The 24,634-nt window shown below is 44.2% G+C and overlaps 1 protein-coding gene across 1 annotated transcript in view; it reads right to left on the bottom strand.

Annotated features, from left to right (window-relative positions):
* Positions 1 to 24,634, bottom strand: part of PKHD1 (polycystic kidney and hepatic disease 1 (autosomal recessive)) — a 272,152-nt gene that overhangs the window by 194,352 nt on the left and 53,166 nt on the right. Inside the window, exons 33-34 of the mRNA XM_009888974.1 lie at positions 21,002 to 21,215; positions 16,549 to 16,699 (exon numbers count right to left, since the gene is read on the bottom strand). Coding sequence (XP_009887276.1) covers positions 16,549 to 16,699; positions 21,002 to 21,215 — 365 coding nt within the window. The remainder of the gene's footprint in view (positions 1 to 16,548; positions 16,700 to 21,001; positions 21,216 to 24,634) is intronic.

The following is a 24,634-nucleotide window of genomic DNA, read 5'->3' on the forward strand; positions in this document are numbered from 1 at the left end:
AGCTGAACAATTTTCCAACCACCTGCAGGAAAAGAAATCCAATTACGTGCCTACGTGTCAGCCAGAAGGATTTCTGAATGAGTGTTACAGTAAATGGGGCAGGAGGAATGAAGCTGGTCCACCCCAACAAGAGATTTGGTGATGATGGGGTTTTTGGATCAGGCAGAAAAAAAACAAAACCACCAAACCAAAACAAACCAAAGCCTTGTGAAACTCCCAAATCAGCTGCGAGCGTGGGCTGGAGTCAGAACACTGATGTGGGATCCAGCCTCTGACTTTCACACAGCTCCTATGGTGGTGTAGAGAATACAGCTGATACACAAACCATCTCCACTGCAAACCTGGTCTGCAAGGAGATTGCAGTGATTGACTGGAAGAGGGCAGGTTTAGATTAAACATTAGGAAGAAGTTTTTCACTTTGAGGGTGGTGAGGCACTGGCACAGGTTGCCCAGAGAGGTTGTTGAGGCCCCATCCCTGGAGGTGTTCCAGGCCAGGCTGGATGTGGCCTTGGGCAACCTGGGCTGGTGGGAGGTGTCCCTGCCCATGGCAGGGGGGTTGGAACCCAATGATCTTCACGGTCCTTTCCAACCTAAACCATTCAATGATTCTATGAACCTATGATTTACCAGGCAAAGACTGAAAAGGGCTTTGAAGACGGAAAGTGCTTCGTGTAGGCTACAACTTGGTACATCCTGTGCATAAAATAAAGCGTGCAGACAGCAAAACCACACAATCCAAGGGCAAACACTGACACTATCATATATGCATCCACATGTCCTCAGCCATAGCAGAAGGGCCGTTTAAGTGACTGTAATAGCCACGTTTCTTCTATTCTTCTACTATAATTTTTTTTCCCCACTATTTCATTCAGAAGTTCAGGCATACCTTGAACAATACTTCATTATCATCCCCATATTGCTCCACTGAAACATTTGTTACCACTGAGAACATTTTAAGCAGCACCCAACTGAAAGGTCAGAGGCTTTGTAAGGGCTGCTGTTGTCCCATCACCAATATATGGTCTCTCCCAAACAAATCAGATGACACTTGCCCAGCCATAGCTCCTTCCATCCACAAAAGCCCAGAATGTGATGGAAGGAATGGCCTGCTAGGAAAACTATAGCTTGCCATCCCTGTTTTATTGAAGGGAAAACCAATGTGCCTGCTGATACCTTGCGTAGCAGGAGGGCACTGCTTCATTATCCCATAAGGGAAGTTCCTGGCTGACTGCACCAGATTTGATTTCTGCTGAATCACTGCAGCAGCTTCATCGGAACATTTTGCCTGCTTAAAATGTATTTTTACAGTCAATTCCACATTTGAGAAGGAGGACCTGAATGGGCATGAAGATATTTCTTTGAGCTACACAGTATTTCTCCCTCCCAGGCCGGGATCTGGTGCAGACCAGTGTTGAAAGTCATTACTTTCTGAAATCTGCACCCTTGCTCCAACGCAGTACCCTGTGTAGAGGTAGGGAAGTTACTAAAGTCACAGAATCACAGAATCACAGAATGGCCAGGGTTGGAAGGGCCCTCTGGAGCTCCCCCAGTGCCACCCCCGCCAGAGCAGGGGCACCTCCAGCAGTGGCACAGGCCGGCATCCAGGCGGGTTTGGAATGGCTCCAGAGGGGGAGACTCCCCCACCTCTCTGGGCAGCCTGTGCCACTGCTCTGACACACTTAAAGGAAGGAAGTTCCTCCTCATGTTAAGATGGAACTTCCTATGGTCAAGTTTGTGCCCGTTACCTCTCGTCCTAGGAGGCTAGAGATTACCTGCCTTGGCATGCTTTAATAATAACCAACACCCTCAGCACCAGCAGCCCGGGTCCATCCAGCTACTGAGCACCACCTAAACCGACCCAATTAACTTTGCTGAAGCGGTGGCATGTGTCCATAACAGCACGGTGATGCAAACCAGCTGGTCAGAATCCGTCCCTGAAGGCTACGTCTGCAATGCAGGGGTAACGTGGGTGTAAGGAGCTCGGCCAGCAGTGGAGGCACAGTCCTTTCTTGAAGCTGCGTCATTGCCCCACAATTACGTTGTGCTATAGGGGTGCGGGATTCGGGGCTCCCGGCAGCCCCTGACACCCTCCTGCTCCTGGAGAAGTGGGTGGCAGCAACCAGCAGCGCCGGTGGCAGATTTCCGCAATGGAGACCGAAGGGCAGTACTGGTGGAAGCCTGCGCCGCCCTTTCAATCCTCTACCTGCCCAGCAGGGAGAGGGTTTCACCCTGCACGGCTGTCATTTCAGTAATGCAAGCTTTTTAAATGGCTCAGCCTAATCTGCGAGCTTTCAGAGTCCGCTTTCAAACGCGATGCCCTGTTTAGTTTTAGCACATCAACAACATGCTTTCTTAAGCCTATCTGTATGCATTATCTACTGCTGTAATGTATCATGTACTGAACTACAGCATCATTACAGGTAAGTGCTCAGGTTTAAATGCAAACATAATTGCATAATGCGGTACAGCCAGGAAGAATAATGCAGGAAATAGAGCCAGCTCCATCTGATAGCGCAATCTGACTGGAACGCCGGCCGTTCGGATCAAACGCACAGCCCAGATGGGGCAACCAAGAATAAAAGTGCTTTGTGGTATCTTTATTGTCATCATCAAAAACACTTATCTGCCAGAAAGGTAAAAAGGTGAAGATGGGACTCTTACAGAAAAGGTCACATAAGCAATACGGTAACACTGGGTTATCATGGCTAGGGAGATGTCTACCTTTGCACTGTCACTTTGAGCTGAATTTGCCAAGTTCTAATGGGAATCTGAGCATTGTGTGGCATTTGGAAGACTGGGAACACCCATGCTACTTCTCTGCAGTTGAAGGTGTCTATTTAATTACAGTAAATCCAGATAAACCCTCAGATCCTACTGTGCAAGGGGCTGCACAAACACAGGAGAACTTCCCTGATGCAAGACGCTTTCCAAATGAGGACATGTCTGCAGCAGATATGTACACTTTAATACATTTATTTTATATAGCTAAAATTAGAACTGACTCTCAATGGAGCAGTGCTTCCTTCTATTTAATTTTATAATTTTTTCAGTAGTTTGAGTTCACAGTGGCATGTGATAGGCAATTTGAGCAGGGGTGCAGACAGCACCGCAACACAAGCCAGAAGGCAGCTGAAGCTAATTTGATGCACTTTGTACTGAGCCGCTATGCCATCATCAACTACGCCTCCGCTGAAGAGCAGCATCACACACGTTATGGGACAGTAACCACTCTTGTCATTTCAAGAGATTTTCACCCAAACTTCATTTTAATCAGACAATGAGATGAGAGGCTAGCGTGAGAGAGAATCTCTCGACCAACATGCTGCCCTCTGAACTGAAAGGCCTTTGAGCTGAAAGCACAAACTGCTGCTGTTTGAGCTATAAAGCCATCCCTCTGTCTCTCAGGGCTGTAATAGCTCATCTTTGTTGGGAATGCAGATCCCTTGAAATAATGTACACTCCGTGGCTTTCACGGGCTGCCCTCCCACACACACATTTGTCTGCCTGTTAATCGTTTGGCAGGACATAAAAATCCAGGGTCCCTTTCCCAAGGACCCTTGCTGGCACATCCTCAGCCCCATATCTGAATGTATTCATGGAATCACAGAATCTCCTAGATTGGAAAAGACCTGTAAGATCATCTAGTCCAATCCTCAGCCTAACACTGACCAGCACACCACTAAAACACGTCCCTGAGCACTATATCTACATGACCCTTAAATACCTCCAGGGATGGGGACTCCACCACTGCCCTGGGTAACGCATTCCAATTCCTGATGACCCTTTCAGTAAAGAAATTCTTCCTAAAATCCAATCTAAACTTCCCTTGGCACAACTTGAAGCCATTTCCTCTTGTTCTGTCACTTGCTACTTGACAGAACAGGTCGACTCCCACCCCTCTGCAACCTCCTTTCAGATAGTTCAAGGAGGCAGATGGGTGTCTAGTAGCATTTTCCAAAGGCAGATTTGATTTCAGGGAGAGATGGGCACTGTACGAGGGTACGTACCCAAAGGAGGACGTACATACAGGAGATGGAAGTGCCTCGGTCCAAACCCTAATAGACATATGCACTGCTAGCTATCACCACCTGGAGAAATTTATCCAAAATTGTTACCCCGTGGTACCTGCCTTCAATCCCTCAGGTACCTGGCAATCCAGCAGCCGCCTCTCCTCAACCTGAGAAAGAACTCTGGCTTGGGGCCATGCCAGTGACTGGCAACTGCAGTCCTTCCTGCACGGGAAATATCAATTTCTACAGCGTCTGCCTGGGCCATCTCAGTTTTGAAGCCACGTCTTTACGTCCAGTGGCTCCAGCCCCTGACTCACCCTGGTACTGACACCAGTAGAACTTCCAAAAAGGTGCCGCAGAGCAGCACTGACTGCATCATTTCTTCTGCATCAATTCATTTGGCGCCGAGGGGTTCAAGAAAACAAGGAGCTAAGTCCTGGAAATAGGAAAACAGACAGACAGACCTTGGCTGAGTCATCTCTACAATTAATACAGAATTATTTCACACCTCTCTACCCAGCTTTGTAGAGTTTTCTGGACACATAAAGCCATGCTACCTTGCTGTGCATGGCCACATGGGCTTGCTGGCAAGCTCAGGGAAAAGTTCTGCCCAACAGTGAAAGCAAAAAGTGCATCTTCCACTCACCAAACAGAGGTTAAGGCAGGAAGAAAAAAAAAAGCAAATAAACAAGAATTAGAGAATGAAAGACCAAGAGAGTGTATGTGAGAGAGAGAGAACTGTAATCCCTAAGTGGGTGAAGCTGAGCCTGACCCTTGATCAGAATCACAGACCCAAAGAAGATGTGTGAAAGCAGGAAAATAAATCAATAAGCAAAACGACAATCTCTTTCCTCAATTTTATTTGAGGAAGTCAAATTTACCAAGCTCCTCGCAAACTGTCTTTGGCTAAAATCACTGCTAACGAGCTCTGACATTTGAAATTTAACCGAATATGAGCTAACAGCTCCCAGCCCTGCACCACCCATGGAGTTAACTGGGAATATTTTGTTAAAGCCATAGATGGGCTAAACTGCCGCTTTATTGAGAAAACGCAGCGTTCACGGGAAAGTGTTTATAGCGTCCACTTCACCTGATGCTTCCATGCCCTGGATGTCTGCTTTTCTTCAGGGGGACCACAGAGTGCTTGGTCCCCTGTGCTCCGTCCCATCACTGCCATAATTATTGGCTGGTTTTTACGAGGCAGCCTTATGATCCCTTAATGAAGTCCTTTGCTCTGCAGCTATTCACAAGGACAGATTGGAAATGAGGGGCTTCCACTTACGGAGCTGCCAATCAGGAAAAGGTACCCAGCATTTAGCAAGCAGTTGTTAAGTCAGTCTATCACCCGGCTATTACAGACTCATCATGAAAACAGCTTGTTTTTACTGGCAATCACATAAAATTAACCCTTTCCTTAAAGACAGAAGGAAGACTCTAGTAGATTAATTGTGGCACAGTGCTTAAACATGCTGGTTTTTCCTCCTGCTGCAGCAATTATTTTTTTAATTATTTTTTTTTTTTATCAAACACTTTCTGAACTGAAATAGCACAGCAATTCATTTGTCCTCTAACTGTATACATAGTTCACACTGTTTAGTCTATGAAAACCCTTGTGATGGCACTAAAAGTAACAAAACCAGAGAAAAATCAAACTTTAAAAAAACCCAACACAACAAATACTACTCATCCTTACTCTACTCCTTACTCTAAAGTCTGTACACAGAAGAAGTCCTGATACAAGACGATTATCTTTCTATCACTACCAGTAGCTTACCACAAGACCAAACTTTTCAGGCTTTTGTTATCCTCAGGATTTACCGACTTTTCTTCTAAAGAAAGAAAAACCCAACTGCCCCACACGTACCCTCTAGCCAAGGCTTCTTCTCACTTCTTGTGGGTTGGATGGGAAGCCTGAGCCTGCACTCGTGGCTCAAGGCCAGGCTGGGTACCAAACTGAGCTCTTTAGAGCTACGTCCCTGTAGATTACACCACTTCTACGTCCCTGTAGAAGTGGTGTAATCCACCACCCACATTTTACCAAAGGCCATAAATGACAGAGGCATTACACTGGGTTCAGGTACAGACTACAACCTAGCAGAAACACTGTAGAGACAGAATCCCAGAGTTACAGAGTGGTCAGGGTTTGAAGGGACCTCTGGAGATCATCCAGTGCCACCCCCTGCCAGAGCAGGGGCACCTCCAGCAGTGGCACAGGACGGCGTCCAGGCGGGTTTGGAATGGCTCCAGAGGGGGAGACTCCCCCACCTCTCTGGGCAGCCTGTGCCACTGCTCTGCCACCCTCACAGCAAAGAAGTACCTCCTCATGTTTAGGTGAAACTTCCTACGCTCAAATTTGTGTGTGTTCTCTCTTGTCCTGTCACTGGGCACCACTGAAAAAAGACTGTTCCCATCCCCCTGGCACCCTCCCTTTAAGGATTTATAAGTACTGCTAAGATACCCCGTCAGTCTTCTCCAGACTAAAAAGACCCAAGTCCCGCAGCCTTGCCTCAGCAGAGAGATGCTCCAGTCCCCTCATCTTCTTTGTAGCCCTTTGCTGGACCCTCTCCAGCAGTTCCCTGTCCTTCTTGAACCAGGGAGCCCAGAACTGGACACAATACTCCAGGTGTGGCCTCACCAGGGCAGAGGAGAGGGGGAGGTTGAACTCCCTCCACCAGCTGGCCACACTCTTCTTGATGCACCCCAGGATGCCATTGGCCGCGTTGGCCACCAGGGCACATTGCTGACTCATGGTGGCCTGGTGAGGGCAGAAGAGAAGGAGATCCTGCTCCTCTGCAACTCATGGCTAATGATAACCAACCCCACTGAGTTATTGGCCCATATCCTGCCAGTGCTTATCCAAAGGACTAAATGTCCCAGAGAACTCAATGATTTTGTATACGTGCAGCAAGTTTTTCTCCTGCATAAATGTCTGTGAATAAACCATCAGGAATTAGGAGTGATTTGCAGAAACATGGAGCCACCATAGCACCTGACACAACACTCAGGCATAAGTTCAGTGTTTTGCAAGATTATTTCAAATCAATTTTGATTTGGATAAGAGAACCAGGGCATTGAGGGAGAGGTTTAAAATGAGTTCAGAACTGGGCATTCACACGTCAGTCAAGGCCTTAGTGTGGCTTTAGGTGCCTAAAATAAAATACCCAGAAAACATAAGTATAAAATAAAATAACAAAATAAAATAAAGAATGTCTCTGATTATTGTTCAGGTCTAAAGGGAAACACACTCCACCTCCAGATCTGGCATTCCAGTGCTTCACACCAGGGGCTGTCTCCAATGCTATGGTCAAAACCAGTTCTCAGTCTCGGCCTCAAGGTTTTAGTGTTGCTTGAACAGCATGGAGACATCTCCGTCCATGATCCAATTACATCCAGGGCCCTTCCAATGGTCCCACTCTGGCTATGTCAACTCTATTAAAATCTTCCAGTTTCAGAACAGGTGACCACATGCCTGGCCCTTGCTTGGTGCTGAACCAAGCCCCAGAAACACTTGGGAAGTGGTTGTAGGTCAGCCAACACCCCCGTTCCACAGAAACCTCCCATGTGGAACATCAAGTGCACAGCACTGTTCTATTTGGGATTGGAAAGAGCACACAAAGTCAGATGGTGATGCAGAGTCCTACGTTAGTGATGCAAGTGTCTGAGAGCATCTTCAGCCCACACCACACTTAAGGAGGGGCAGGACCCTCTTGTATGATAAGCTGTGCTCCAGTGCAAAAGAACAAGAAGTAGGCTATGTGTGTCCCCAAGGAGCTCAGCCCTTTTCTTACTGAATTCAAGATGGGGAGATGGAGAAAGCTTCCCTCTGACTTCATCCAAAGCCCAATGCCATGCACCCCAGCACAAATCCAGGCATCAAACACTCCCAGCCCCTTCCTCCAAATCCAGAAAGTCCCACAGACGGAGAACCAGAGGCACGCTTTCAGCTGCAGACAATCCTTCCACCTCCAAAACTGCCTAAAAACCAAAGGAGTCAATTAGAGTCTCTGTCATAATTAAACAGGAAAGTGGCAGCAAGGCTGTGCAAGAGCCTGGGAGGAAGCAAAGAGAAAATGTGCCCACAGTCCCCCAGGAAGGCTCCCCCGCACCCTCCTGACCTTAATTCGAGCCTTCTCTTTGTGTGGGAAGGGAAAGATTTGCTTTCTCTTCCCTGGAGGAGCGCCTCCAAAATGACACCTTTCACTCTGAATCTGTGTTTCCTTTAAGGGTGGGGAGCAGGAATAAATGGAGGAGGGGATAAAGAAAACAGTTCTCATTAGAACTGAGCCATGTTCAGTTCTGATTTCACATGGGTGTGTTTAAATGCGAGTGGAAAGGTTTTGATGTGCTGTGGGTTACGGGGGACCAGCATCCCACCCTGGGGGTAACAACATCCCATCCTGGGGGTAACTTCCAATGCACCTCTGGTGCAGCAGCACGAGTGATGAGGAGAAGAGGGCTCCCTGAAAAGGCACGTACAATTTAGGAAGCAATCTCCTCAGAGACATTAGAAAGAGTGGGATTGAAAAAAACAAGAGGCTGTTCAAAATGGGGGGCGGGGGGAGGGAAGCAGCTACAGTTCAGCCCTCAATTTTTGATCTGATGGTAGGAGAGAAAAGAGTTAAACCTCAAATAAGGAAGCAAAAAGTTAAAGTAAAAGGAAAAGAAAAAAAAAAAAATCACTCCACAAGCACATCTCCTAAATTTCCCACTGCAGCCCAAGGCTGATCCCATTAAAAAAAAAAAAAAAGGAAGGAAAAAGAAAAACAGAGAAAGAAGCAATTTTGCTTATCCTTTCCTCACACACCTAGCAGCCACTTTTTTTTATTATTTATTTATTTACCTCCCCCTTTCAGAGCAAGGCCCTTATTTTCTCATTTAGTCCAACAGAGATTGTCCTCCTGGAATGACCTTTTTTTTCTTTCTCTCTCTCCTCCTCTCCTTCTTCCCCCCCCCCTCCTCCTCACTGCCTCCAGGCCATTGCCCTCATGCCAGTAACTAGATAACACACTCTATCAGAGATTTTTTAAAAAATCATTGCAAAGGCACTAGGGCTGATAGTGGCATCAATCCTAGCCTGACACGGGCTCGGGTCAACCATTTATCTCTTCGCATTGCCTGTGGTTACTGTGGAGGCCATCTTGGTTCTCTACATCTTAACAACCTTGCAGATGGTCCCTCTCTCTGCTCTGATACCATCCGTACCCCAAGACTGACTTTGTGCTTTTGTTTTTATTAGATCCTTATGGACTCCACCATTCCCTTTCTGGGAGGCTTGCAAATCTTGGTTGGCTTTGTTGCATTCTCTGCCCCCCTCTGAAAATAACGCTGTCACCAAGCAAGGAGGTTAAGAAATAGGGAACATGGAGGCACAAGGGTGAGCTTATTGGGCTCTTAACAGTGCGTATTTATGAAAGCATACACACAAAATATTTTAGAAGAATTTCATCTAGTCCTACTCCTGACATCCTGTCCTGTGTAACATGGTCATTTTTGGCTATTTGCACTGCCAAAGCACTCAGGAGCCCTACTCAAAGCCCACGACACCATAATGTCACAGTTCTATCAGGATGGTCCCTAATATGCTCTAGTCAAAAGAAACTATTCCCTAGCCTCTGTGAGATTGGATCCCTATGGCCAAATAAAGGGATCTGGGGGTTTACAGTATCCAAAGGGGCACACAGGAATGAAATATCATATTTTATTATAATTATCCCTCAAGTTGAGAAGAGGAGATCTACAAACAAGCTACATATCAAGCTGGAATCTGCTCTGTCACTTCCCCTGAAAAATTTTTAAGGCAACGAGAGTGAGGAGGAAACACTGCTCTGAAGCACCCTTTAGCATCCCTCTCCACGATAAGACAACACAGGGAAGATGGCACTGCTTCCCTTGCACCAAGGGGGAGGAAGCACAAATCTGATGGCCTTATCTTGGAAGTCACAGAATCATAGAATCATTTTGGTTGGAAGAGCCCTTTAAGATCATCGAGTCCAGCCGTTCCCCTAGCACTGTCAAGTCCACCACTAACCCGTGTCCCTCAGCACCACATCTACATGTCTTTTAAACAACTCCAGGGATGGCAACTCAACCACTTCCCTGGGCAGCCTGTTCCAGTGCTTGACAGTCTTTTCAGTGAAGAAATCTCTAGTGTCTCTACTAGCACATGCTGCCGGGGCTCATTCACAAGCTCCCACTCAGACCAGGATATGTCCATCCTTGCAGGCAGCACATTTCATCTGTACCCTACTTAACCAGTCTCAAATTGGTGCAGTGATTCTCCTCATGAGTGTTACAGGAAAGGGGAGCACTGGAGAAGGCAGAGAGAGGATTGTTTGCCCTTTCTGGCACGTTTTGCTGCTCCAGGAATAAAAGGACAGTATAGGAGAAGGAGGGCAGGTAGAGACAGATGGCCAAAGGGTACCAAAGGGAGACAGTGTAGGAATTAGAATATGCCAGGGCTCTGAAGGCAAAGAAGCTTGAAAGATGATATCCCATCTTCACCCTTAAGCACTGGTGCTTTACTGAATTTACTGGATTTTTTTTTTTCCTTTTATTTTTTTAAAACAGAAGATACTTATAAATATATCTGACCATAAACTGGAAGCCCATCCATGTCTACAAGCAGAAGCAACCAACTATGAGCACTTCACCCTCAAAAATGCACCCATCAAACATCCACGCAACGTGAAGATGGCACTAAAATGAGTGAAAGAGCATCAGACATCTACAATGTGGAGCTCAAAGAGCCTGCTGGCCCTGCAAGGGGGAGTCACCTCCCATCACTTGTAACCTTCACAGACGGACAACATGGTCGAGAGATTCAACATCAGTCCTGCTGTGAAAAATAAAGTAACAGCCCTTTATGTCCAGAGTACTCTGTGCTTCCAGGGAGCCCTTTATGCTCCCTAGAAAGCTGTCAAGGATTTGCCACCTATATAAAGTACCAAATACCTCCAACAGGGAAAAGCATCTCATTTCCTTCCTCACCTCCAAACACTGTGGCGTCCAGAGAGACTGTAAATGGGGAAAATAAGGGGAAAAAAAAAGAAAGAAAGCAGTGATTCTAAGATCTGCAGAGGAATCCGAGGGATTTGGAGAGCGAGTCCTGATTACATTAAGTGGAGGCTGAACAGCACTGGTCTCTTAGGTGACTGTGCATTTCTCAGACACAGACTTTGTGGGTTTTTTCCCTTACTTTTTCTTTTTTTCTGCTGAGAAGTGAAAAAAGCAGTTATCCCGGTATCAATCATCTTGCTAAGAATTCACAGATCCTCAATACTCTAAGCTACTTCTTAAATCTCAAGACCTTCCCTTAATGCCCTATTTAAAAACAAACTAAAGACAGCACAGCATACCCGGGCAGAGCCATAATCCAGGATGGCATTTTTATCCAGCAAGCTATTTTTTATTAGCCTTCTATTTCTTAATAGAGACCCCTGGAGGGTTGGGTTGTAGAGAATTCACTAGTATACCAGTTCAGCTTCCCAACGACTGACTTAATATACGTGGCATCTGCCCTCCGATGAACATTATATCACCCATCTGGGCCAGAGGAGGGGGGTGAGTCGGAGCAGGGAAACACTGCTCAAACAGCATGCTTGCATGATGATTAGCTCTGGTCCAGTGATCCGGAATAATAATCTGAAGGCTCACTAAGCATAATGGGTTCGGAGACATCCGAGCCTGGTCAAACCTTCCCACGAGCATCCTTTACGTGTGTTATCAGTGTGTTTTGCATGTCTCATCAGTGTCACGGTAGCTGACATCTCATTATGCAGCCAAGGTGGAAGTGGACAGGTACTGAGTGAGCATTAGAACTTTTCTTTTCCCTTTATTATTTAATTCATATCTTCCCATTACCCAGTGTATCATGAAACTGTGAACTAATTAAGTCCTGTGGGATATACAATCGGTGCTGGATTTTTTTTTCCATTCCCCCCCTCCCCCTTTTGGTAGGCTAAATTGCATTATGTACCGATATAAAAATAATTCCGCAACTCTTCCTTAGATAATAATGGAGCAAGTTACAAACGCTAATGATGCCGAATGCAATAGTGGGGCAGAGGCCTGATGCTTGCTTCACGTGACCTAATTAAGTCACACAGGGGCAAGGACTTCAAGCACAAAGTGAGGCAAGAGCCTAAATCAGTTTCTAAAGAAATCCATAAAAGCTATTCTCTGGGGGATGACCAGGCACAGCCCAGCTCTCAGGAAAAAGCCAAGCTGGTGAACTCAGGCTTCACGAAGCCTGCCATGCAACTCACAGATCTCCAGCCAGCAACTCAAAAATCACAGAAATTTCAGAGGTCCTCTAGATTCAGAGCTGAGTCCAGCTCAGACTAACCATGCGAACAACAGCTCAAAGACCAGTTTTGAAGGGACAAAACTTAAGCGATGGATGGAAAGGGGGCCTACAGGAGAGCTGGGGAGGGACTTTTTGCTACGGCATATAGTGATAGGACAAGGGGGAATGGCTTTAGACTGGAAGAGGGCAGGTTTAGATGAGATACTAGGAAGAAAATTTTTGCTTTAAGGGTGGTAAGGCACTGTCCCAGGTTGCCCAGAGAAGCTGTGGCTGCCCCATCCCTGGAGGTGTTCAAGGTCAGGTTGGATGGGGCTTTGAGAAACCTGGGCTGGTGGTAGGTGTCCCTGCCCATGGCAGGGGGGGTGGAACTGGATGATCTTCAAGGTCCCTTCCAACCTAAACTATTCTATGATTCTATGATATTGCATCACCTCCCAGAAAATACAACTGTTTTCCCTGGCTGAGGATCCTGCCCAAAAGTTTTCAAAGGGGTTCGACCTGGACAGTAAATTTAAGTGACTGATTCATGGGAGCAGCATGCACAACATGAATAGGACAGCCAGCATTTTCAAAAAAATAACCTTCTAATTTTTGATGATAGCTACAGCCCATTTGTCAAGCAAAGTTATGTTGAAATCAGAAGTTGAAGAGTTCTCTTCCCTGCAGAATTAAACTTAGCTATCTCATGCAGATCATACAAAAATTATGGTATCTAGAGTCAAGCTCTTAATTTTCATTAAAATATATTATATTTTTTTTATATTTATCAGGGAATAAAAGGAGTTAATGTATTGGGAGAAAAAAATGCATGTGAGGAGTTTGTATATGTACATCATTGTAAAATGATCTTCTAGTACTTGGAGTTTCTGTATATCTAAGACAATAAAAGAAGTCAAAGAACAACTCATTAACTCCCTGAGAAAGAGTTCTTGTGGTGTTTGCTAATAGCATCAGAAAATTTTGGTGTCCCTGGCTTAGACATGCACTTGCAATTCAAACAAATAGCGAGGGAAAACCTTGGGAATGTATATCATGTATTCTGGATGTGACCAGAAAAATGGAGCAATGGGTCTGGCAACGTGTTATTCAAAACCCAAGTAGTGAGGCTAAGGTCCGATTCCTTGATGAGTTAGAACAGACATTTAGTCCAATTTTTAATAAGGCTGATGCGCAGATCCAGGGTGAATTTACTGTCTGGGTACTGTTCTGCAGAGTCAGGCAAGAGAAAAATGGACTATTTCCAGTTCAAGGATCCTGCTGGTCAAAGAAGGCAGATCAAGCTGATGGGCATGTCTCTGCTGCATGCTGTACACCGGGATCCTTATGCATGGACTCCTCTTCAATGTCACTAGGTTGTGTCTGTGAGCTATTGGTAAGGGGGCTGCTAAACGCATTATAGAAACACAGCCCTGGAAGGGATCACCATGTCACTGGAGTTCAGTTTCCTGCTACCAGGGGTATCATGTCACCCAGCCTCTCCCATACACCCACCACGCTCCTTCCCAGGCATCTCTGGAGCCTTCTGCCCAGCGTTCTCCCACCAGGAGACTGCTGCAAAACCTTGTCACATTCATAGTCTACGTTCGTCTCATTTCCAACCTACCAAATCCTAGCTAAACACATTAACCTCTTCCTTATTATTTTAAGAATGATAGACAGGTCCTATTAGGTGTCTTATAAAGACTGAAGAAAAAAATGACTTCACCCTTAGGCTTGTATCCCTTAGACTGAAGTTTCTGGAACCAACCTTTTGAGGTTGTTTTTTTTATATATATTTTTTGCTCTGAACTGAGGTTGTTCTCTTCTTGCTAATGCCCATTCATTCCATGCTCTTGACAAGCCTCTGCCAGCCTTTCTGCCATGCCTCTTCTTACTTCCAGTGCCATCCTGGAGCTAATCCTGGCTCCATCATCATCTTATCATCTCTACTCCAACACTCCCACAAAGCTCAGCTGAGATAAGGCACTGCTGAGCTATCAGCCTGCCCGGGCATGGTTCAGCTGGCAGAAGAGTAAGCAGAAAACAAAACAGGGAGCAGTGTAGCGATGCCGAAAACAGCTATGGATCAGGCCCATTTTTTATGAAGTGCTTTGAGATCCTTGCATGAGAGTGCAACAGAAGTGCCAGATGTTATTATAAAGAGATGCAGTCCCATTACTTGTACACAGAGTTGTGCTGCCTGCTAATAGCACCATTATCCTAAGGCACGTGGTGCTATTAATGCATTTCACTGCTTGGTGCTGAACCCGGGGACCATTATTTCCACTGGAAAGGTAAGGCCAGTTCACATGACATGATTTAAACCTCTACAGTGAAGCATGCATATGCTGCACCAGGTCGTAAATCTTAACGGGATGCTGTCAGCTAGAAAGGGACAAAAATTGAAACCATTTATCTGAACTCCCCACCCATCCACCTCTGCTCACCCAGACCAGTTTTGGGAAGAGGGATAAAATGTTTCCAAATGCCCGCTGGGTTCATTAAGCAGCGGCAAATCCCAGACCTGACAGCACTGCTGGTTTCATCCTGCTCTCCCTGAATGAATTTGTTCATTCAGGACACTTCAGACTTCCTCAATTTTCCCCACTCTGAGCAGAAATATCGTAGTGGGGACAAACCTCACTACTACTTCCTATTCTTGCCCCTACCCGAGTCAAAAGATAACCTGTCATCATCTCATTACTGAGACTACAAGACCCGTGACAGAGTCGAGATGTTCAGATCACAGCCAGCAGCAGGTAACAGCTCTTCTACACTGCAGCCCGGGCTTTAGGGCAGTAGAGATGCCCTTCTCACGTTTAGGAAGGAAAATATGAATGAAGGGAGTAATTACCATTTAATCTGATACTCCCAGGAGCACTTCCCTTCACTGTCCACCTGTAGTTGCCAAATAGCATTTTTTTTTATTATTATTATTTTTTTTGCCAGGTTTTCTCCTTAGCTGGGCACGTTTCTGGTAGCAGAACTAGCAAACAAAAACTAATAGGTAAAAGGCTACGTGTGACATTCCTTCACAGACCAAGGACAGACTTAAAATAACAGAATGAAGGAAAGCAACCGTATTTTATGCTACTCAGCTGCAATAGTACATGTAGACTAGATTTGCAGGGCAAATATTCAGAGACTTTTAGTAAAAGATCTCGAATATGATGCTAGATTCTACACAGCAAAATTACTCTGCCAGGACACAGCGGCTAGTTCTGGGGTGGGGTGGTGGAGACAGTAAAGGAAATTTCATTGTGAACAGAGTAAAAAATTACCCTTATAGCTTTGATATCAGTCCTGAAAAAACACCCAACAAACTTCAGTTTCCTAGGTCTCAACTATACTAAGACAACTGCACTATAATTTAGTTTACGAGATAAAACCCAGGATTTGTTCTAAGTCAGGCGTGCGACTCTTCCCACTTGCACTGTCCTGTACGGGGCAGGTCTCCATCAGTTCTCAGAAGCTGCTCATTTAGGAAAGGATGGTGACAAAAGGATATTTGATGTTCACCAAATATTCAGCCCCTCTGAATTTCTTCTCACAGGTGGCACAACCCTTACTCAGCTCAACACCCCCAAAACCCACCCCTGCTCATTGCAGGGGAGGTTGGACTAGATAACCTTTAAAAGTCCCTTCCAAACCAAACTATTCTATGATAAAAACTCTGCAACACCCTGAGGACTCTAAAAGGACATTTTAGGTTTGCAATGAACATTTTTAGATATAGAAACTGAAAACGATGTCAGTTCAGAGCCATAGTCTTTGTAATGAACACTTTGTGGATGTCTTTCTTCTTGCTATACCCACACATAGCGCTGGGAAGGTTGTCCCATTTTACTTCTGATACTGAAGAGGGGCAAAAACCAAATGCTTGATGCGAAGTCTCTGCCAGAGAGCTGAAACTCTGTATCCCATGGCTAAAATTTCTGCTCAAGTAACATCAAATAACATTTTTAGAACAGACTTTGAATTTATGTAAAAAAAGGAGAGTGTTAAAAAAGATATCCATTGCCCAGAAAATAAGGTAAAGCTCATTTATGTCTCATAAAATACATGATTAACCATAGTTAAACATTAATTCAGCAACACTGCATTAGAACTGCTATTCAAAGTTGGAAAGCATTTAATATTATATATTGCTGCGGCTCAGCCTAAATTGTTTCCCCCCCCCCTTTAAATGTACACAATATTACAAATTTAATTTTAAGCTGTTTGAATCAGTCTGTAAAAAAGATTTGATTATACCTGAGTGTTCTGGCCCCAGTTTTTCCATATCTCAGTAATCTTGGCGGTAATTGGCTGATTAGCTCCCTCACACTCCATCTCTGCCTCAGTTTCCATGGTAATGTTACAGGAGCTATTATAGATGAGAACTTCATCTCTTTCCACTTTAGGGCTGAAACGAGAAGGGAGGTTAAATGGGGTGTCATCAATCTTAATGAAATGCAATTATTTTTACTCTTATTAATCATTGCAAGCCATTAGCTTGTGGCAACTCCTGGCCACCATTTGTCAAACTTTGCAAATTTCTGTAATTTTGTTTCCATTCTTTTATTGTTTATTTGTTTTTCCCCCCTTTATCTCCACACACTCAGGATGAAAATACATGCAGTAAATATCTCTCAGTGATGCCTTTCTCCTTCCCCAAACTATTACAAATAGTAGCAAATGCCATTCGAGGACCAAGGCAGGAAGATAAGTGCAGACAACAGCGAGGGAATCAGCAGCGTTAGGATCAAAGATGGACTCCTACACGGAGTGGGGTTTGTTCGTGTCTCCCCCCTCCCCGTCTTACTCACACTTAGCAACAGGGAATGAATAACTTGCAACTCCCCTAGGGCAAGTGGAGAAATTGGAAAAACCACACAACTGGCTAACTGGTCCCTAATTCCAACTGTGAAAAAATGAGCTCATTTAGGGGTTCCAATTCTTGCTACCCAGCTGATTGCAATGATGCTTTGTTGCTAGCATTGGAACATTAACTTAGTAAATTAATTAAACTTACTTAACAGCCCAGACTAAGCAGATTCGATATATGTGCCAGTTATACTAACAGACATTTGCTCTAAAGCCTCTCCTTGCATAGGGGGAAGAAGTACTAAAAAAAGGTGGTGGGGAAGAAACATTTTTTTCCTTGGTCTTGCTGCTGACAGCTGCTGATTTTGGTAGTGCTTCGTTATGGGAAGCTATAAGATCCAATATCCCTCAAAATGAGGGGAAAACTTCCCAATTTACCTCTACAGGCTTTGGATTAGGACGGGATAATCCAATGTCACTTTTCGTTCCTTCCTCAGCCATTGCTCCTTCTGCCCCTCTACTCCACTCTCGTGAGACCCCGCCTGGAGTACTGCATCCAGCTCTGGAGTCCCCAACATAAGAAGGACATGGACCTGCTGGAGCACGTCCAGAGGAGAGCCACGAGGATGATCCGAGGGCTGGAGCACCTCTGCCATGAGGAGAGGCTGAGAGAGTTGGGGCTGTTCAGCCTGGAGAAGAGAAGGCTCTGGGGAGATCTTATTGCCGCCTTCCAGTGCCTAAAGGGGCTCCAGGAGAGCTGGGGAAGGACTTTTTACTGGGGCATGGAGTGACAGGATGAGGAGGAATGGCTTCAAACTGGAAGAGGGCAGGTTTAGGTTAAACATTAGGAAGAACTTTTTCACTCTGAGGGTGGTGAGGCACTGGAACAGGTTGCCCAGAGAGGATGTTGAGGCCCCATCCCTGGAGGTGTTCAAGGCCAGGCTGGACGTGGCCTTGGGCAACCTGGTCTGGTGGGAGGTGTCCCTGCCCATGGCAGGGGGGCTGGAACTCAATGATCTTCAAGGTCCTTTCCAACCTAAACCATTCTATGATTCTATGATTCGTCCTCTCCCCACCCCACTGTCAGATACAGACCGGCAACTTGTTGGAAGGAGAGCAGAAAGGGGATGAGTTAGAGCAACACCGACATAGCTCAGAAATTATACCACTTTTCTGAGTAGCTTAGAAAGGACAGAGTTCATAATGTGATTTCCTCAACAAAATAGAGGATCAGATAAGTAGGACCAGGATTTTTAGAGGTCTTCATGTTCCCTGAAAGCCTCATCTAACAGGAATTTCTAATGTGTCAAAGTTGGGAGCCTAAGTTCCACCAAAATAGACCCAATTGGAAAGCCAACACTCAAAGCTCTGTTGGGAGAGTGATGATCAGGATGACTTGATGAACCTGCAGTTTTCAAACCATGCTGGATATGGCAGCCCACAGTACAAGCAAAGAGCTGCTCTGACTGCATTTAGGGGGTGTTTGTTTTGTTGCCCTTTTTCAGGGTTAAAGTGTTAAAGGAAACAGCCACATTAGAAATGACAAAAAATAAAACAACAAACCACCTTCTTCAAGTAGCTGAACCTTTTTAAGAATGAATTTTTATTTCTATATTTAAATGAACCTTTCCCTCTGCTGTATCAATAATCAAAAGCCAGCCGTAGGGAACTACACTTGCTTTTGATAGCAACACTTTGAGAACTGCTCTTGTCCTGTACAATAAATTCAGCGGACTGGGCTATCTTTCAAGACAGCATAGTACTTCTTTTTAATGCTACAAGAAAAAGCCGCATCTTTTAAATAACCGACTGTTTTAAAGGCTGAAGAGGGTAGTTGTTATTGGCAAGATGCAGGGCATGGATGCAATTTGCCAGGCGCTGAAGTCAATACAAGGACCTCTGAGTGGTTGTTCACGTCTTTTTATATAAAGTTAACAAGCTTTGCTTGAAGGCAAAGAGCCAACTCCTCCCTGCCCTCTAGTAACTGCATCCCAAAACCTCAATGCTGGAAAACTGTTAACAAAAAAACTGTTAAAAAAAACTATTAACAGCGTGTAAAGGAAATGCAAGAAAAGAAGGGGTAACTTGTTAAAGGGAAATTCAGGGATGTATCTTGGTACCGGTGATGTTAACGGCAAACCTTGCACCTTTACTAAGGAACGTGCATTTGCCACTATGTGTATGTAAAGCATATGCTGTAACACAGAGATTAGGAGAAGGCTTATTCGAACTACTGTAAAACTAGTAAGAAAGAACAGGAGAGATTTCATGTGCAGTTAAGCCAGGAATTACTTCAGTAGTTTTGTTCCCATCCTGCTATGAATTTCTTTGCATTTGAGCTCAGAACTCAAATCCACATATTTTTTATTATTGTTACTGTTAGCTACTAGTATTAATTAAAGCAATCAATGCATATTATTTCAGGAATTCCCCACACAGTTCATTTCTAGTTTGAACATTTTCATTTTCTAACACTTTGCTACATATTCCATTAATATTTCAAAATTAAATATTTTTCTGAACTGAAATGTGAAAAAATGTTTTCAAAAGCTCTGAAATGGATAATTTGGATGACTTCTAACTCTCTCTTCCTCTACTTCTCCCCAGATTTTTCAGGTCAGGAAACTCATCTGAAATCAAACAATCTTCTTTCCTACTGCTCCCTTTCAGCAAGACCCAGTTTAGAAATAGAGTCACCAGAAAAAACATCAGTACTCTGGAAAATTCCTCCGCAGCCCAAGAATTTCCTAATTCTTAAGACATTCATTCCTTATGAAACCCAGGTCAAATTAATCAGAGCTCAAAAGCTGGTGGGGAGGAAATGACAGACAGACAGGCAGATGCTGCAACTGTGTAAACCTTTTCTTTTTTTCTTTTAAAATTCTTTTTTATTTGGTTAGGGTTTTTTTTAAACAAATTAAAAAAATTGTGCAACTTGTGTCTTGTTGTCTTTGTTCGGTAAATGCCAGTTGGCTTTATTTCCTCAACATAGGGCATCCGGAACTCCCTCTGGTGACTCACACCACCAGCTGTGACATAAGGACCAGATAAGGATGGGGACCAAATCTCTGCAACTCCATTAAAATACCTGGACTGCAGAATCATGCATCAGCCGGGAATGAGTTCAGCATGTACAGCAAACCATGGGCAATGTGTTGCAGTGATATTCTACTTCTCTACTTGTTTAATGTCTTTTGGAAAGTGTTTTGGGTTTTTTTTGTTTTTTTTTTTATCTGTTTATTCCTTAATTCAGACCTCCCTCTTACTCCTAGGAGTAAATGCTCTGCAGGTATAAATCCCCACCACTCTATTAAAAGCAACGGTCCCAATTTATATTCCTGGGCAACCTGGCCTTGGATTTGCAAAGCCTGAGCCTTGACTAAGTGCCTGAGCACCCTTGCTGAGTAAATATTGTGCAGCCTGCTAAATTTTCCCTGCGACTTCTTACTCATGAAACTGCTTGGAGAGAGGAAGGGGGAAAAAAAAAAAAAAAGGAGAAAAAAAATACCCAACACTTCTGCTTTTCATAATGCCTAATCTTTTTTCCCATTGGCATCCACCAGATGTTGCTTTGGATCAGAAGATAAATATTAAAACCTAAGAAGGAACAAAGCAGGCTGTTTACGAGATGGATTTTCTGATGTCTCTCAAACACTTTAAAAAGATGGGAGGGAAGGAGGGGGGACTAAAGATGCTTTGATAGACACAAGGAACAAATTTCACAACCCAGCGGAGCTCTCTAGTGGTCTCAAGGCTAAATTGCTCTGTTGGCAGAGACCTAAGAATTAGAAATTTTCTCCCTCAGTGCATCAGGGTTGGATTCGGCAAAAGGTGGAATACCTTCTGGGGGATGTTGCTCACGGATGGGCCCACTCAGCTGTTGAAGAGACGCAGCACTAACCTGGCAAAGAGTCCAGCAAAACGCCTCCAGGGTGGGTTGATGTCCCTCCAGTGCCGCTGAGGTGGGCTGTCCTCGCAGACGTACAGGTAAGAAACAGATCCTCTCTGGCTATAGGAACCCACCGTGACTTGGACATCACACTCAATGAAGGTGGCTCTATCGTCTCGGCAGTCAACAGAAGAATATGTCAGGCCACAGAGAATGGCCAAAGATGCTGCAAAGACAAGAGGGGGGAAGAATAACCCAAAGCAGCCTACACACCACTGACATTAAGCAGATTTTAGCAACTGACAGTTGTCACTGTGGATTGCTGATGTGCATGTCCCAAACTCCCTTCTGGTGCATCCTTTTTGAGGATGAGGATGTCTCCATACAAATCCTTCAGCCCCTTTTGTTCTGTGTGAGCAAGGGTATAACTTCCTTTGTGCATCAAGCATCAGGATGGTCTTTACTGCTCCATCTAGGAGGAGGTGACATAAATGATTAAATAAGAGCATGGACATTTCTTCTGAGGAAGGCGGACCAAGGTTTACAGATCGGGAGCAAGGCACAAATCTTTTACCAGGGGAATATGACAACTTAAGGTCTACCACAGCTTTGAAGTCCAGAAATAAGTTTAGTGAAAACATTGCCACAGCTCGGAGAGCTTTTAGGGAACTTGTGTGAACTGGGATCTCTCAGTTCAGCGTGCTTTGTACCTGAGTGTGACCAGAGACTTGGTCCAAGCTTGACTCCATAGATGTGGTAGGAAGTGTAATGGGAGCAGCTGCTTTGCTTTGAGGTGTATTTAAGGAACAAGTGGTATGAACAGAAATTAGTCTTTCTTATTCTAAACCCAGACAAAAATGCTTAAAAAAAGTTGTGAACTGTCACTGAAGTTCAGATCAGTTTAAATGTTTGGACTTAATAACTTAGAAAAGAAAAGAAAGGAACCCTTTAAGCATTAAACCATGTCAGAGATCAAAACTTTTTCTCTCAAAACCCTGAGAATGTAAAGACATTTGAGAATTTTCATTAATCCTGAACTAATAAAACAGTCATAATGAACCTGGCTGTGGATGGTATTACACTGCACTGTAGTATCCAAGAGTGTTCCTCAAGTATTAGAAGTGCAATCAATGGGAATTTATCAAGAAAGGATTTGTTTGTTTGTTTGTTTGCTTTTTTAAAATATTGTTTGTTCAAATGGTATCTTGTTTGCTGGGAAAGTGTTATTGTCAATGAATGTCTTGGTTCCTATGCAATTCTGAAAATTATTTTTGACATGGTAAAAATACAAAAATGTTGTATTTCCTATGTTAAGAGATTTAGCACTTTTTGCTAAAAATCATTATTTCATATGGAGTATTTTTGAAAAGTTTATAGCTGTTTAATGTTTAAGGTTTTTTTTTTAAATATTAAAACCTAGCATTTCATCTGCTCTGAACTTCAGAGAGAGAGATCACAATTTTTCCGTATTTTTCTTCTCTGGATTTAAAATAAGAAAAAAGTTACCCACATCTTCACACAGTTTGCAATATGCCTAATCTCTTTCCTTCCCCATGTCCAATGACAATTCTTTTGCTCAGCATCCATTCAAACACAGCCAGACACAATTGCTGCCTCAAAAACCTACATATAAACAAGAGAGAGACAAGTAATAGACAGAGAAGCCTAAAGGAATGACAGTACCGTGCCCACATTTTGCTGTTATTGTCCAGAAATTATGTCTAGAGCCACCTGAGGTGTCCTAGAGAGAGTTCCTGTGGGAGCTTTGTGTCTTCCTGAAGGCCAGGCTGCCGTTCAAAGGGGATTTTAAGTGGCACTAGATATCTGTGTTTTGGCAAATGAATACCATCCAAGAGAACTAAATACTACCAAGAACTTGCCTTTGCAACAGCCTGAAGCAGAACAAATTCATTACAGGAATTTCTCCAAAAGAGATGACACATATGCTGCTTTTTTTTTTTTTTTCAGCCAGTGGGAGGCTGAGAACTTCTCAAGATATTAGACCATGACACAAGCAAAGATGAAGGACATCCAAGCAGCTATGGCACTGTCCTTTCCTTCCTCCACAAACCCATAACTTCCTGTAGACAGAATTTCTTCCCTTTTTGTAATAGGGTATAACAGCTCCTTCTGCTTTACGATTCTATTCTGCTAGTGACACGAAAGGTTGTGATAAGCTCAGATGTGGTGATGGAGAATGTACAGCTACCTTAGATGAATAAACAACTAGAGCAACATTAGCGAATGGAATGGAATGGAATGGAATGGAATGGAATGGAATGGAATGGAATGGAATGGAATATTTTTGGTTGGAAGGGACCTGCCATGATTATCTAGTCCAACTGCCTGACCACTTCAGGGCTGACCAAATGTTAAAGCACATTATTAAGGGCATCGTCCAAAGGCCTCTTAAACACTGCATGGCACAGCTGGTGCATGGGGCATCAGCCACTTCTCTAGGAAGCCTGTTCCAGTGTTTGATCATCCTCTGAAGGAGGGTGGTCAAAGGCAGATTAAATTCCCATTCCACAGTTTAAGAAAAAACATCAGGTCACTGACATAACCAAAAGAAGCTTTGGTTTTCTTTTACAGTCTTGAAAAGAAGACGGCAGAGTTTTCCTAGGTGGAAAAACCCCATATTAGAGTGAATGGTAGAAATGACCCACAGAATCTCAGGACGAGACTATTTTCCTCAATACCTTGCTGCTGTCAAAGAACTTGCCTGGCTAATGTAAGTCACCAGAAGATATTTCCTGCACAGTCCTTAGAGCTCAGCAGAAGAACTACCTGTCACTGTTTGGATACCCCCGAAATGTTATGTGCCCTCATCTCAATGTTGTCGTGCCTGTAGAAATGTGAGGCCTTGTATCCTGCCAACTGCTGAAGTAATTTTTAACTTAAAACAGGCAAACTAAGGTATTAATTTATAAAATCTAAGCTAAAGAAATGTTGTAAAGTGATCGGCGGAAGCAAAATCCAAGAAAACCCTGCTTAAACTATACACCCCCGGAATCAAACCTAGGACTGCTTTCTCCCTCTCAGGTGGAAGGAGGGAGTGATATTGTCTCCACGTCCTACAGCTCCTGTTCATCTGATGGAGACACCACTGTTCAAGGAGACGTCCAATTCTCATTCCTTCTTTGGGGATCTCTGAGGTCCTCCTATTCCCCTGCTCCTAGAGGATTTAATAATTTTCTCAGGAGGAAGTCTTGGCCATTCACCCCCTTTCCTCTGACTATTAACCCCAAATATCTCTTGCTACTGTCAGTGCCATTATCTCCTGCCACAAGAGTAGCAAAAAATACCAACTAAAGATTGCAACACCCTTAGTATGTCTTAAAAGGGCAGTCTGTCTGCTCTGGGACACAATTCTCCTCCCTGCTTAATTGGTTAACGTTCAAACCCCAGAATTCTTTATGTTTTATATTCCCCATAAAGATAAATCCTGGTAATCACATGTAGTACAATCCCATCACTGAGATGAATGCATTCATCCCATTACGCCTTCTCTTTCAAGATCAGACACGATGGCAGCCAAATCTCTGCATGTTGGTAATGGATTAGGGACCAACTGCCCCCAACCCTGTCTTTGAGGGATACTTTGGTTTAAGCCAGGATCCTGGGATGCTCAGCACAAGGGCTTTG

The sequence above is a fragment of the Charadrius vociferus genome, unplaced genomic scaffold (genome assembly GCF_000708025.1).
Source record: "Charadrius vociferus isolate BGI_N301 unplaced genomic scaffold, ASM70802v2 scaffold317, whole genome shotgun sequence".
Lineage (NCBI taxonomy): Eukaryota > Metazoa > Chordata > Aves > Charadriiformes > Charadriidae > Charadrius > Charadrius vociferus.